The sequence below is a fragment of the Erpetoichthys calabaricus genome, chromosome 5 (genome assembly GCF_900747795.2).
Source record: "Erpetoichthys calabaricus chromosome 5, fErpCal1.3, whole genome shotgun sequence".
NCBI lineage: Eukaryota > Metazoa > Chordata > Cladistia > Polypteriformes > Polypteridae > Erpetoichthys > Erpetoichthys calabaricus.
In genome coordinates this window covers 193331394-193346679 of record NC_041398.2, presented here as the reverse complement: position 1 = coordinate 193346679, position 15286 = coordinate 193331394, and the positions used below count along the sequence as shown (strand labels likewise).

At 39.1% G+C, this 15286-nt stretch overlaps 1 protein-coding gene across 1 annotated transcript in view; it reads right to left on the bottom strand.

Moving 5' to 3' along the window:
- Positions 1 to 15286, bottom strand: part of tmc1 (transmembrane channel-like 1) — an 85545-nt gene that overhangs the window by 44041 nt on the left and 26218 nt on the right. Inside the window, exons 3-4 of the mRNA XM_051928569.1 lie at positions 9125 to 9451; positions 2341 to 2491 (exon numbers count right to left, since the gene is read on the bottom strand). Coding sequence (XP_051784529.1) covers positions 2341 to 2491; positions 9125 to 9451 — 478 coding nt within the window. The remainder of the gene's footprint in view (positions 1 to 2340; positions 2492 to 9124; positions 9452 to 15286) is intronic.

Below are 15286 nucleotides of genomic sequence, written 5' to 3'. Positions count from 1 at the left end.
CGTGGAAATGTTCTTATGCAACATTTTTGTGCGTACGCACCATTTATACATGAGGCCCCTGGAGAGCTAGGAGAGGGGATACTTGACATTTTATTTATCAAAATGGAAGAAAAATCAAATGAACAAATGATAATTTCAAAATACAATAACTTTAACCATAATTTCAAATTAGAAGTCCAGTTTAAAGGTGGTAGATGACCTACTTCTAATTATAAAAAACAATGACATACTAAATCATCTCAATCTTTTGTTTGTAATTTGATATTAATCAGAATCAGAGGATTAAGCAGAGGATGCCAACAGAACTCTACAGTGTTACTACTGCACCATATTACATCAGTTACTTTAGGTTGTGTTTCTTGAAGATATTGCTGCATTCAGTTTATTGCACTGAAGAAAATAAAAGCATGTAGCTTGACAAACAGGTAAGTTCAGGTGTTTAACATCTCATGAAATAATATTCAGACCATCCTTGTTCCATAGAAAGAAAGATCAAAAGTAAATACACAGTAAGGGACATAAACAGGAATAAATGAGTTTGACCACAGTTCTCATAAAATTAATATTTATTTTACAGGACTTAATAACACACCCATATATCCATGAAACACAGCATGTGAAAAGCAATAGCCATAAACCTCAAATCACCCGTTCACCTTCTCCCATACACTACAAAATGCCAATAGTAACAATGTGTAATTCAACTGGAGATGAAGGTGAATGCCCCACATTACATAAAAAACAGAGAGTAAAGAAAGGGTGTAATGATCACCTGACAATCCATGAACAATGTCATACCCTCCACCCCAACCAACTTAAAACAATTTAGTAATCTCAGGGAGTTACATAGTTTTACCTTCTACTATAATAATATAAACATCATGAGAAAAGTATGCTAAAACAGTTCACCAAGAAAGTCTATGTCTCAGTTTGAGTAACAACACGCAATCTCTAGAGTTGGGTGTATTCTAGATGGAATGAAGTCATCCACTATCTCCATCACTTTCTAAGGTGATTCAAACACATGCTGAACTTGGCCACACAACACTCCTGTAGGCATCTAGCACGTTTTGCCTTTTTTGAAGAACTGGAGAATTAATATGTATGGCTTTGTGTTAGAAGATCAAGAGGCACAGGCCCAATGCACATCCCTTCCAGCTCACAAGGGGTAAGGAATGGGTCCAACTGGATCGTATTATTGCAATGTTCAAGCAAAACCTTTGTGCAAAACTAAAACTCAAAACTTAAACTCTCTTACTTGTCTACCATCTTTAATTTCAAGGATTAAAACCCTTTTTGAGCACTGAGCATACAATCACATATCCTGATCTCCCACTGGAGGAAATTCGAACACACTGGTACTCTAAGCATTCTTGAGAAGGAAGGACACCAAACACTCTATGACAGTGTTAAAGTAACTAGCTTATGGTTCATTATATGACTCAGATGACTTATGGTTAAGCAAAACACAGCATATGTACTATCTCCCTTTTTTTAGTACTGTGTTCTTCACTGATACTGGTTGAATTGTCATCAAACTGGAATATCTTATGTTTACTCTTCACATCATGGTCGACATTTTTCCAACTGCCTACTGTTGCTGTAGCTGCTGTAACCTATGCTGCCATTGCACACTGGTAGGTGTGTTCCAGTCTCACTATGAAACACTCTTGCAGTCATTTCTATTTATAGGCTCAAATAGACTTCTTTTTATGAGTTAGAGGGCAGTAAACATTCTTCAAGACAAGTCCTTTAGTGTTTGTGCTATTCCCTCTTGCACACTTAGACTTAAAGATCATCATTGCAGTCAAACAGGAACGTTTCAACTTTTATACTTCTTTACATCAATGTTTACAGCCTTCAGTGGCAGAAACAATACACAAAATAAGTGGTCTTCACAACAAATTATTTTTAAAAATTCTCAAATAACATCTCATTTACAATTTGCCAAAAGACATGTGAGAGATTCTGACACCGAATGAAAATTCTGTTATCTGATGATACCTTTTCGATCTAAATATTAACAATGTGTTTTGTGCATGTATTAGATTTCGCTCCATCCAAAAAATTCCAACCTCTGTCTTGAATTGTGGTGGCAGTGCCATACAGTTTTATACAGATGTCAAGATAAAATATTTATGCATCTCTCTTTCTATCAGTGTTGTGTCAGCTATGAAAGAACACACAAGTCCAGTTGCTTCTCTAAACTCCAATCTTTTACTACTCCTGTTTTCTTACAGTGCGCATCCTCCAACTGTCACAGGAGCAAATCAACAACCAATCCCCTCTGTGTATTTTAATGACCCTCCCAACATCAACAATCAGTCCACATTCACTTACTTTAGTGTTTCCAGTTTCTTTTTCATACGCCATGGCTGATTTCTTAAGGTAGTAATTGACTTCTTTTTCTCTTCAACTGCTTCTTTAAGATTTGCCAATTCTTCCTCAGTTATTACATCTTCGTCTTCTTCTGATGATGAACTTCCTGACTCTGAACTGAGGAAAAGTGTATCAATGTGGGTTCAGCACACTTTATTGACTGTGTCATTCATTTGGAAACTTTTGTAAAATTAAAATTATTTTTTAAATTATCTGATGATATGTTTTAGCTATACATTCCTACCTATAAATCCAACTAAATAGCTGCTAATCCAGCTCTAATCTGGCACAAAATAGAAACATTTTTTGCTTTTAGGATTCCATTGCAGGACATATTATTTCATACAACCACATAATATCAAGGAATACACTTATCTACAAGGCTGGAAAAGAAAACAGAGGTATTGACTATGTAAAAACTAATACAAATTTGAGGTACACAAGAACCCAAAGGGTGACTGTTACTGCTCACTGAAATTGATTCCTTATTTTAATCCCACCTAAAAAATGTGCACATTCTTACTCACTTATACGGGATTTTATGGAAATTCCAATTTATACCCACAGCCCATAGACATGCTGTCTACCTTAAATTATGCATATAAAATTGAAGTGCTCAATGAAATGGCATGGACTCTCATTAATGGCTGGTCCCTGCCTTGTGCCCTAAACTGACTGAATAGGCTCCAGTTCCCTGAGGATCTGCACTGAAAATCAGGTTCTGGTGGATGAATAAATTATATAAAAATGTGACATGTACCTCCATATGTAAGATAACTGATACATCGTGACAATGCAATGTACAGTCCATATCCTCTAGGCCAGTATGTGAACAGCCCCTCTGCTCACACACCCTTCGTCAGGAGCAGAGAATGTCAGAGCAAGAGAGAGAGAAAAGTAAACAATCAAAAATCAATACGTGCCGTTCAAGCTTTGAAGTACGCAAAGCAAAACAGCTACATGTAAGCCCAGCAAGGATAGCAGCAATGTGATGGTAGTCTTTCAGCGTTTTTTGAGGAGCAGCCATATCCTCTAGGGGTGCGAACAGCCCCCGTGCTCACAATATATTTCAGGAGTTTTATTTAATACATAATACGGGCTCTGGTTGGGTAGCTTCTCAGCTATCTGCCAATAGCGTCCCTTGTATGAAATCAACTGGGCAAACCAACTGAGGAAGCATGTACCAGAAATTAAAAGACCCATTGTCCACAGAAATCCGCGATTGAGTGAAGCCGCGAAAGTCGAAGCGCGATATAGCGAGGGATTACTGTATAACTGCCCGTGAGTGAATCGTATCTTATATCGTTTTTTTCTCTCTAATAAATAAACTGACTTTTTCAAATGTTTGTCCCTGTGATTTGTTAATTGTCATAGCAAAAGCTATTCTAACCAGAAACTGTAAACATTTTCATGCATATCAAGAGCTCCTTTGGTGTGTAATGTTATCCGCGGAAGATGTACTACATTACCTTTCTTGTCGGCTGTTAAAATTTTACACGCAATAACATTACAATACATCCTTCTTTCAATAGTAATTCGACTGGTGGAAGACTGGACAGTGTTAACAGTTGTAGATATTCTACGGGATATTGTAAGTTGATGTTCTTCCACACCATCACCACCAATTGTTTCAGCATAGTCTACTGATACGCATTTAACCAATTTGCCATGTAACTGATCGATAGTTTTCACGTTAAGTCGTTTGACTTCATCATTTCTCGGTTCTAGGATTGCCTGTGTACTCATTTCTTCTGTTGATAACCCTTCGGGATGAAATTCTTCAATAAGATTTGGACATAATAAGTTTCCTTTTATTGGGAACTTAAAGTCAGGAAAACATAAAAATATATAAGAGCTGAGACAGCAGGAACTGTGTCTGATAAAAGCATTTACACAAATGAGAAGTGAGAGGAGCGTGGGCCGTTTACCATAAATGGTTGAGAGGAGGACAGGACTTGAAAAAATCTCTTGGCAATAGTCTTGCCTCAAGATTTTCTTTCATAATAGAGAGACATGTTATTTGTTTCTTCCATGGCACGGATAATGCAGATGGCGTATTAGAAAAAGGCATACATAGTAAAAATATGCATATTTCAATTGATTTTCTAAATCCAGTTGATCTGTCCAAACAACTTATTCACTCAGTATCTGACACAGGCTGGCAGCCCATCACAGTCCACCATCAGATTTACTAAAATTAGGCCAATTTCTAGTTTTCCATTAAACTGACAAGATCTTTAAGATGCATAGAGATAACTGGTGTACCTGGAGGAAAAACCACACAGACACTGAGAGTACCCACAGATTCTCTGCAGACACTGACACATGCCTAATTTGAAGCAAGGGTCCATTATGAAAGCTAATATAGATTAGTTAAATATAATAATACTAGTCATTTAGCCCATTACAATAACGGGCGCTAGAACAGTAGTGCATAAACATTAGTAGGAACAGTCTATATTAAATGGCAAGGGACTTTGACCTCATTCTTTTTGTTGGTCGTATTTTTCTTTCTTTCAGCCTTTCTTTTGTTGATGTTTACTTGCTGAGCTGTCTCGATGCATGCTCAATAATCCAGGTAAGGAAATCCTAGAAATTTGATTCTGTTCATCTGGACAAAGTTTTTTAAGTGGGAGAAATATTTCGAGACTTATCCAAGTCTCTTCCTCAGTCTCAGTTGACTGCAGGTTTCCCCAACCTTATAAACAGTACCTTTGCTTAATCACAGAGACTAGCACCATTGACAAAGGGCCAGTTGATCAGTGATATGCAAATTGTCCACTGATTAGTAGACGTGTCAACCATTCATAGAGGGTTGAGGAATGGCTGCAATCACCGCATTGTAAGATGGCGACAGATGTACCCTTTGGCCCCCTCCTCTGTTCAGAGATGGTCGTTCCTTTTTCACGTAAATGGCCTCCTTGATTCCTCTCTCAAACCAGCACTCCTCCCTGTCCAGGATGTGCACCTCTTCATCTTTAAAGGAGTGACCACTATCCTGTAGATGTGAATAGACTGCAGAGTCCTGGCCTGACGAGGAAGCTCTTCTGTGTTGTGACATGCGCTTAGCCAGTGGCTGCTTGGTTTCCCCGATGTACAATTCACGGCACTCCTCCTGGCACTTAACTGCGTAAACTATGTTACTCTGTTTGTGCCGTGGGACCCGATCCTCGGGATGGACCAATCTTTGGCGTAGCGTGTTTTGGGGTTTGAAAGCCACTGAGACCCGGTGTTTTGAGAAAATGCGCCTCAGCTGTTCTGATACTCCTGACACATACGGGATCACTAAGGGTTTTCGCTTAGGCAGTGGATGTCCTTCCTCTCTCATGAATCGCTTGGAGCGTTCTTTAAGTGTCCTCCCTGCTTTGACAAAGGACCAGCTGGGATATCCACATTTACTCAGGGCCTTTTTGACGTGGTGTTCTTCTGCTTCCCTGGCCTCTGAGTCTGTGGGAATGGTGTTGGCTCTGTGTTGTAGAGTCCTAATGACACCTAGTTTGTGCTCTAATGGATGGTGAGAGTCAAACCTTAGATACTGGTCTGTATGTGTGGGTTTACGGTACACATCCACTTTCAAATGTCCCCCGTTGCCGATGGAAATTTCACAGTCTAAGAAGGCTAGCTTGTTATTTTCCATATCCTCTCTGGTGAACTTGATGTGTTTGTCCACCCCGTTAATGTGGTCTGTGAACTGTGGTACCTCCTGAGATCCTGCTGAGCTGACCGTTCTTCGTGGGCTACCGCCGTGTATTGTGTGTCTTTAATTTTCTGTGACAGTAATACTGTCTTGTACGGCTCTATTCAATAAGGGCGCGCACAAAAAGGCGAGCTTCAAAAGGGCGACCTCAATTGAGTGCGGCGAATAAAGGCGTTCGTAGATAATTTAGCTCAAATGGCTCTGGAATATGTGAAGAGCAACAAAGGTGCAGATCTTTATTTACGCGCGCCTTTATTCGCTGTGTCCAATTGAGGTCGCCCTTTTGAAGCTCGCCTTTTTGTGCGAGCCCTTATTGAAGGATACCGTCTTGTACATCCGCTGGCTTGTACGTCCGTAATATACCTTTAATTTTCTCTGGCGGTAATACAGGTGTGCGCGTCGGTAATATGCCTTTAATCTCCTCTGACAGTAATACTGGCTTGTATGTGGCAGTAATATGCGTCACTGTATTGTGTACCTTTAATTTCCTTTCACAGTAATACTGGTTTTTATTTCCGTAAAACGCCTCTAACTTTCTCTGACAGTAATATCACGCATCGCACCGTGTCCCGCGCATGCACACTTCATCAGAAGACACCCACACACGGACACCTGGACGCACATAGGGATTTTATATATATAGATGTGAAGTTCTTGGCTATTGATGACATACAAAAACAAGTCTTACACAGTTTGATTCTAAATTATCTATTTACTTCAATTTAGCATAAGGACAGTGTATAAAATGACCTGACCTCTGCTGCTGTGATCAGATCAGACCTCTTGCACTGAACACCATCCTCTTTAAGTGGATGCATGAGGACTAAGTGACTGATAGACTTCATATTTTAAGCAATGCACATCTAACAATACTACTTTAAACACAAGTGCACCTACATCTGTGTGCTGAGTCTATTGCTGTTTTCCATTTTTAAAAAGAACTGTGTTGCCAAGAAAGAAAAAACTTCATCATTAAGTTTGCTGACAATATATTGTTGGTTTGAGAACCAAGAAAAACAAAAGAACATACAGGGAGGAGGTTAAACTTTTTATTGAGCCGTTCAACAATTTCTGTCCCTTAATGTCAGTAAAACAAAGGACGTTATTGTGGACTTTAGAGATTTACAGGGGGACATACTGTATGCCTACTGAGAGTAATGGGGCTGCTGTGGAAAGAGTGAATGACTTTAAACTCTTATGTTTGCACATCACTGATGATCGCTCATGGCCCAGAAACACCACCTATCTTCTCTTTTGAAAAGGATGAATAATGTCAGTCTTTCTCCTTTGATTTCACTTATGTTTACAGATACGCCATGCAAAATAAACATATTAAATACATTAGAATCTAGGCCATTCATGGCAAAAGATGCCTTAAGAAAGCTCTTTCTAAACCATTTAAAGTTTCACTGCCATCTTCTCAAACAGCCATTAAATCATTATTCGATCATCTGCTTGATCTGTGACTAGGATTCTATTATGTAAGTAACTGCACTACTAACTCATTTACAATAGTTATTCAGTTTTACTGCCTTATTGGTACTTGTCTTGGTGACACCATGTTGTATGGCAGCAGTGGAAAAAAAAGGAGATGATGGGAAAATTAAAGGCGGCCAGAGTTAATGCTGCCCATCCTTTCCTTGACGTGTTATTCTGGATCACTTTTATTCATTGGTTCTTTGGCCAAGAGGAGCTAATAGGGCTTGTGTCAGAGGTTGTTCAAAGAATGGTAACAGTGAAAGTTAGTTATAAAGTATTTTTTGTGAATTAATCCTTTCTCGATTAACTGGTTGCAAAAAGACAGTAGCTATCAAAGTCAGAAAGTAGCATATTTTTTATATAAGAATTCAAGTTCTTTGTTTAAAGAAGCTGCTGTGGCTATATTGGTTTAAAATAATGAGAGGCTTGATTTGCTAAGCCCTGCAGCTAGAAACATTTTAACTTTAGGGTGTATTCACACTATGCACGTTTGTTCCTTACCGTTCCCAAGCGCGATTGTCCCACTTCACTACTTACACTGCGCTTAACGTTCTCGGCCCAGGAACGCTTTCGCCATGACCATGCAACTTTGTGTAAAGCCAAAACAAGATCCAAACACGGTGTGACAGAATGTATGTTAGAATGATTTGTCTTATTTTGTGGTTGTTTTGGAGTCATGAAGGGCAGGATAACACTCTACCCTCTTACAGATTTATTGAGTGTGCAGCACAGCATCTTGCTGTTGGTCGTGCTGTACATCCGAGAAGATTTTTACGGTGACAAATGATGTTAAGGGAGGAATTTGCAGCTTTTCTTGCCAACTACAATTCACGTTCATGTGCAAGGTGAGAGTAAAAACCTGTTTTTAACTCAAAAGATATCTGATTTGTCGCATCATTGACGTCATGTCTGTTTTCCATGCTCAGGCACATTTAGCGATCACACTGTTCCCGAATGCTACTGAACCATGTTCAGGCCCACTTCTTCCAAGCTAGTCAGGGCACAGAATATTTGGCCCGTCACGGAGCGATCACACTAGCCAAATGAACTAGAGTTTTCGGGGTTACATGCAAACAAATGTGCTCAGGCACAGAACAAATTGTCAATGCAAGTACACTGTAAGTATTGGTCAAAACCCAAAGTTTTAGGTAAAAAAATGGCCTTTACATTAAATATTTGTTTAATAAAAGCTTCATTAATCTATTAAAACCTGTGCTCACAAAGTCAACAAGTCAAGGTATGACTAGATGCACTTTACAGTGTGGCAGCTGACTCTGGGGAAATAGATGAGGTCATAGCACTCAAAATTAGAAACTTTAAAAATTCGGTGTTTAAATAATAATAACTTAACTGTTTAAGTTTAACAATGAAAGTACTTAATGTTCCACAGGAGAGAAAATTTGTGTACAATAAACCTAAACAGCTTTCAACCATGAAAATACATTGCTTACCTTGAATCACGTTTCTTTTTACTTTTTTTAATAATTTTATTATTCTTTTTTCTAGTTTTATTTTTGTCTTTTCTTTTCCTTTTGGTTTCTTCCTCTTCCTTCTCCTCCTCCTCCTCACTATCTTTTTTCTTCCTATGTTTGCCTTTATGCTTGTGCTTAGGCTGTTCTTCCTCTTCATCTTCCTCCTCTTCAGATTTGTTGTTTTTTGTTTTTTCATTTCTTCTGTTCTTTTTATTTTTTGTAGTGTCTACTTTTAGCTTATCCTCCTTATTTTTACTCCTTCCATTTTCACTTTCTTCTTTGCTCTTTTTACCTCTTTTTTTGGCCACACTTTGTGAGTCTTCCTCAGCATCCTTTATGTGCCTTTTTACTGTAGTTGTTTTTTTTGTAGACTTACTGGGTTTTACTTCTTCTTCTTCTTCTTCCTCTTCATCACTATCCACATCTTAAAAAGGTGACATATTAGGTTTAGCAACCATGCATATGACATTACATTTCACAGTACACTACAACATATATTTGGAAAAGGGACTTCTAGGATAAAAGATCTATTTAGCCATTATTTATTATTTATTATCTATTAACCATTTAGCTATTAAAGGCCTGAATCACGAATTAAAGAGAAAGAAAGTGTTCTCTCACCTAACAGGTCTAAACGCAAAGATAGTATTTTTACAGGAGACCCACTTATTAAGCAAAGGCCAGTTCCAGGACTGGCCAAATGTTTTTTGAACATTTGTGAATTGAACAACTCATTTTTAAATCAAGACATCATTACTATGAACACGGAGAGAAAGCTAATAAGCTCTTAGCTCAACAAATCCACAAGCAAGACGTTCGCATCCTACTAACTCAGTATTTAGCAGGTGTCTCCATACTTTTTCATGGAACTGTATATGTATCCATATACCAACGTTTCTCAACCTTTAAGTATTTGCGACCCGAGTTTTCATAACAGTTTTAATCGCGCCCCCTAAGGTTTTTTTGAAACCCTAATAAAATTTATTCCTATATTTTTTGCTGCCGATACACTGCTACAAGTTTAAAATTTTCCTACGAATAGCGAAATTACGCCACATATGGCAACATTCGCGCCCCTTTTTTGTTACTTCAGGGGGGCGCGCCCCACAGTTTGAGAACCGCTGCCATATACTATATATATATTATTGTGAACACTAGGGGGCATTCCAGAACCCTGAACCCCAGACACAATTGCATGGACACAAGTTCTGGGTGCAAATACCAGTGTCAAAAACTGGAACGCAGATGGAGAACAACAAAGCTACATGTCTTTCAAATTGCATGGACAGAGAGTGTTAATAAATATAAAAAAGCCCTCTCTAAAGCTCGCTCAGAATACTATTCTACAATAATAGATAGCAATAATAAAAATCCTCGGGTACTGTTTAGAACAGTGGCTAAATTAACAAATGGAAATTCAGATCAACAGTGCAAAATACCAACAGATATTAGCAGTACAGACTTTATGAACTTCTTCAATGAGAAATTAAAAAATATAAGATCCCAGATCTCTGCTATTGTATATGATTGTTTAATGATGCTTTTGTCTATTGCTTTATGTTTGGGTGTTGATTGTTATGGTCTGCATCTTTTGAGATGTATGACGGCCAGAGGGAGGGGTGTGATTTAGAGGCACGCTGTATGGGGAGTTGGTTAAACAAGGTTAACAATAAACAGCATTCGAAACGTTAAACTTCAATCTAGAAAACACTACATCTGCATCACACTGCAAACCAAATACTAGCTTAGCAGACCCTGCATTGTATTCAGCACTTTAATAATTTTAGAGCAGGAAGTCTTAACTTTAATTTCTAAAATGAAGCCCACTACTTGTTCCCTAGATCCAGTGCCAACAAAACTAGTAAAAAGTGCAATGGATCTTCTAAACATTATCAATAGTTCATTATTGCATGGCACAGTACCTGATGCACTAAAAGTGTCAGTCATTAAACCATTACTTAAAAAGTCAGACCTAGACCCACACATACTAAATAATTATAGGCCTATTTCAAATTTACCGCTCCTCTCTAAAATACTAGAAAAAGTAGTCGCCAGTCAGCTTCAGTCACACCTTACGCATTACAATTTATTTGAGAAATTCCAATCTGGTTTCCAAACTGGTCATAGTACAGAAACGGCACTAACACGGTTTGTAAATGACATTCTGATATCCTCTGATGAAGGAAACTCCACTGTAATTATGTTGTTGGACTTAAGTGCAGCATTTGACACCATTGACCATTCTATTTTACTACACAGGCTAGAAAATGATGTGGAGCTTACAGGCACCATGCTCGCTTGGTTTAGTTCTTATTTATCAAATCGATTCCAATATGTACAGAAATGTGCTGACAGTACTCCATCATTATACACAGAAGTTCAATATGGTGTCCCGCAGGGCTCAGTACTGGTACCTTTATTGTTTTCACTTTACATGCTTCCACTGGGATCTCTCATTAGGAAACATAATGTTAATTTTCACTCGTATGCAGATGGCACCCAGTTATACCTTTCATTTAAATCAAATGAAGTTTCTCCAATGTTGTCTTTAATTATTTGTGTTAGTGAATTAAAGGAGTGAATGAATGAGAACTACTTGTATTTAAACATAGATAAAACAGAGATGTTAATTGTTGGAGGGAATGATTTAACTCAGTTGGAATCTCCATTAATTATACTGAATCAGCCCACAATCTAGGAGTTATCTTTGACTCTAGCATGTCATTTAAAGCGCATATTACAAAGTTGTCCAAATCATGTTTCTTCCATCTTAAAAATGTTAGGAAATTAAGGCGCTTTCTAAATAAACAGGATTCTGAGAAAATAATTCATGCGTTTATCTCTAGTAGGATTGACTACTGCAATGCGGTGTTTACTGGATGTTCAAACTGTTCTCTATACAGCCTCCAGTTAATCCAAAATGCGGCTGCAAGAATTATTACAAGAACAACAAAATATAAACACATAACTCCAGTTCTTAAATCCTTACACTGGCTCCCAGTTAAGTTTAGGGCAGATTTCAAAATCCTCCTTTTAACATATAAAGCATTAAATGGCCAAGGTCCGGCTTACTTGTCGGAACTTAACATGACTTACAAACCAGAGCGCACATTAAGATCTCAAGATGCCGGTCTGCTTATGATTCCAAGGATTAATAAAATAACAATGGGAGGTCGAGCTTTTAGTTACAGGGCCCCTAAACTGTGGAATGGTCTGCCTGCTACTATAAGAGATGCCCCTTCGGTCTCAGCTTTTAAATCCCGGCTGAAGACTCACTACTTCAGTTTAGCATATCCTGACTAGAGCTGCTGATTAACCGTACAGACTGTATCTCTGCTGTTAGTCATTAGCACTAAAACACAAGTAATATGATAGTTATAATTGGATACTAACCCTCACCTATTCTGTTTCTCTTCTTGGTACTCAAATGTGGCACTTGGTGCCACGGCCCACCTGTCAAGTTGTTTTGCCTGCATAAGGTAAAGTCATTCCTGATGGAGGATCACAGGAATCATGGGAAGGAGGGGTCCTTTCATCGGATTGGCTGGCCCAGCGCTGTTTCACCCATGGAATGGCCAAATGGGGGAGGCAGCTTGATGGATGAGGTCTCCAGGACTCAAAATATATCCAAATCTTCTTATGTGATATCATTTACTGTTAAATTCTGCTCCGTACTTCTAAAATTTTTTATTTTTATACTGTATTGAGGATTTGTTCTGTTCTGTGTATTGTATTGTATTGACCCCCTTCTTTTGTCACCCATTGCACGCCCAACCTACCTGGAAAGGGGTCTCTCTTTGAACTGCCTTTCCCAAGGTTTCTTCCATATTTCCCTACAAGGTATTTTTGGGAGTTTTTCCCTGTCTTCTTAGAGAGTCAAGGCTGGGGGGCTGTCAAGAGGCAGGGCCTGTTAAAGCCCATTGCGGCACTTCTTGTGTGATTTTGGGCTATACAAAAATAAATTGTATTGTATTGCATTGTATTGTAAATACAAGGTATATTAATAATAATACTTTACAAAGGCTTCTCACTCATTGTATAAACACAAGTATTCACTTTTTTCTCTTTCTCCCTCTCTTTCTTCTTCATTCTTTCCTCCACTCTTCCCAGATGAGCTTTGTCCTTCTATCAACTGCTTCTAACTCATCTGGGTGAGGCAGAGTGGCTCCTTTTATCTGAGACCCAGGAGCACTTCTGTTGCCATGGCATAGTCCACTGGAAGGGACTTCCACTTCCGGGACAAATGGAAGTCCCTGGTAGCCACCAGGAGTTCAACTAGGCTTGTCCCATGGGACAGTAGGTCCCAGCATGCCTCGACAGTGTCCAAGTGGGAATCCTAACCCAGGGATACTACCATCTAGCAAACTGGGAGAGTAAATAGTCTAAGCAGGATAACACCCCTCATTCCATCCCTGTGTTGGCCTCCCAGCCAGGTAAGGAACCTGAATCTGTCCTGCAAGAGTAACTAGTTATTTTTCCTCCCCGCAAGGCAATGGAACCAATCCCATGCTTGTTCTGTTATTAATACAGGGTGTCCCAAAAGTCACTATACACTTCCTGTTTCGTTCCAGGTATCATTCGGAGAGACTTAAGCCATCAGCATATGACAACTTAGGCTTTGTCGTTTTGTAAGCGTATCATTCCCTTAACTATTCAACAAGACGGAGCTCCTCCCCACTTTGCCAGGTTAGTCAGAGATTTCCTGAACATCAAGCTTCCTGACCGATGGATCGGTCGAAGGAGTCCCTTGAATGGGCTCTGCGCTCCCTTGACCTTACACCTTGTGGCTTTTTTTTTTGTGGGGCTATATCAAAAGCAAGGCGTATGCCACTAAGCTCCATAACCTGTCATAGCTTGAGGAAAGAATCCGCACGTCCTGCAGTGAGGTCAGGGAAGAGATGCTGCAAAACGTCGGAGAGGCTTGTGTCCGAAGGTGGCTGAAAATTGTTGAAAATGGCAAGCCTAGCAAGTAAAACTGCAACGACTGCTTTGTTGATGCTAGAAATATTAATAAACTCAGTTTCTTGTATAATTTTTAGGAATTTGTTAAAAGTGTATAGTGACTTTTGGGACACCCTGTATATACACACAAGGGTATATCAATAATTATCTGCACCTTTATGATAATTTTGTTAGGGTTGGATGTGCAGCTTTCCCCACAAACATGTGAAAACATGGTGTGCCTGTGGTCACAGTGGTTGTTGTACTGTAGGAGTAAACATGGCCACACCACTCTCCATTAGCAACAAAATAGAGCAGTGAGCAATGATCTGCTTTTTATGGGCTGAAGATGTACCGGGGCCTTAATCAATAGAAGACTTTCTGCACAATATGGACATAGTGTGTTACCATGGAAGAGTATTAATGAATGGATTGAGAAGTTCAGAAATTGTTGGACAAGTGTCAAGCACAAAAAAGGAGCATTATGCCCACCCATGTCCACTACAGTCAATACTACTGAGCAAATTAATTCCATGATTCTGAGGTATCCAGGAGGATTTCGGCCCCTGGTACACCTTCAGCCTATAAAAAGTAGATCACTGCTACACTGCTCTTTTTTTGGTGCTAACAGTAGTGTGGTAAAATAACCTACCATACATCTCTTTGGGATATGGTTGAGGATGGCAGGTAACTCAGATGGTCTCATATGATTCTGCAGTAATAGGGTGTATTGATAAATGGGATGAGACAAAGTATAGGAGTCAGGTGGAAAATTATGTTTCTTGGTGCGAAGGAAGTGTCTACATCAGAGAAAACAAGGAAATGGTTATTGAGTTTCACTACACAAAAGAGACTCAACATCAGGTCACTTTTTGGAGAGTGCATATGGGGTGGTATACTGCTACGTGTACTTAGGGGTCCATATCAATGGCAGGCTAGACTCGTCACATAGAGGGAACTTTTTAAGAAAGGACAGAGTAGGCTCTTTTTTATTTTTTAGGAGACTGTGCTGTTCTGTGGTTGGTTGCTGATATAACTTTAAGGGAGGTTTGCCAAATCAACAAGATAATTAAGGCAGGCGCAGCTACTGTATGGAAAGACTCACTGGAGGTAGGAGAGGAGGACAGAATGAAGACTAAACTGAGTGTCATTATGAGCAATGCTGCATATGCTCCCTCTGACTAGCACCAGAATTAAGTACTTAAAGCTAACAAATAATTTGGAAATACATTAAGTAATGCTACAGAGGCTCCTTTCTACCAATGACAATATGCCTTTATAATGTGTCACCGTGATTGTGACTAGTCTTTTAATCATT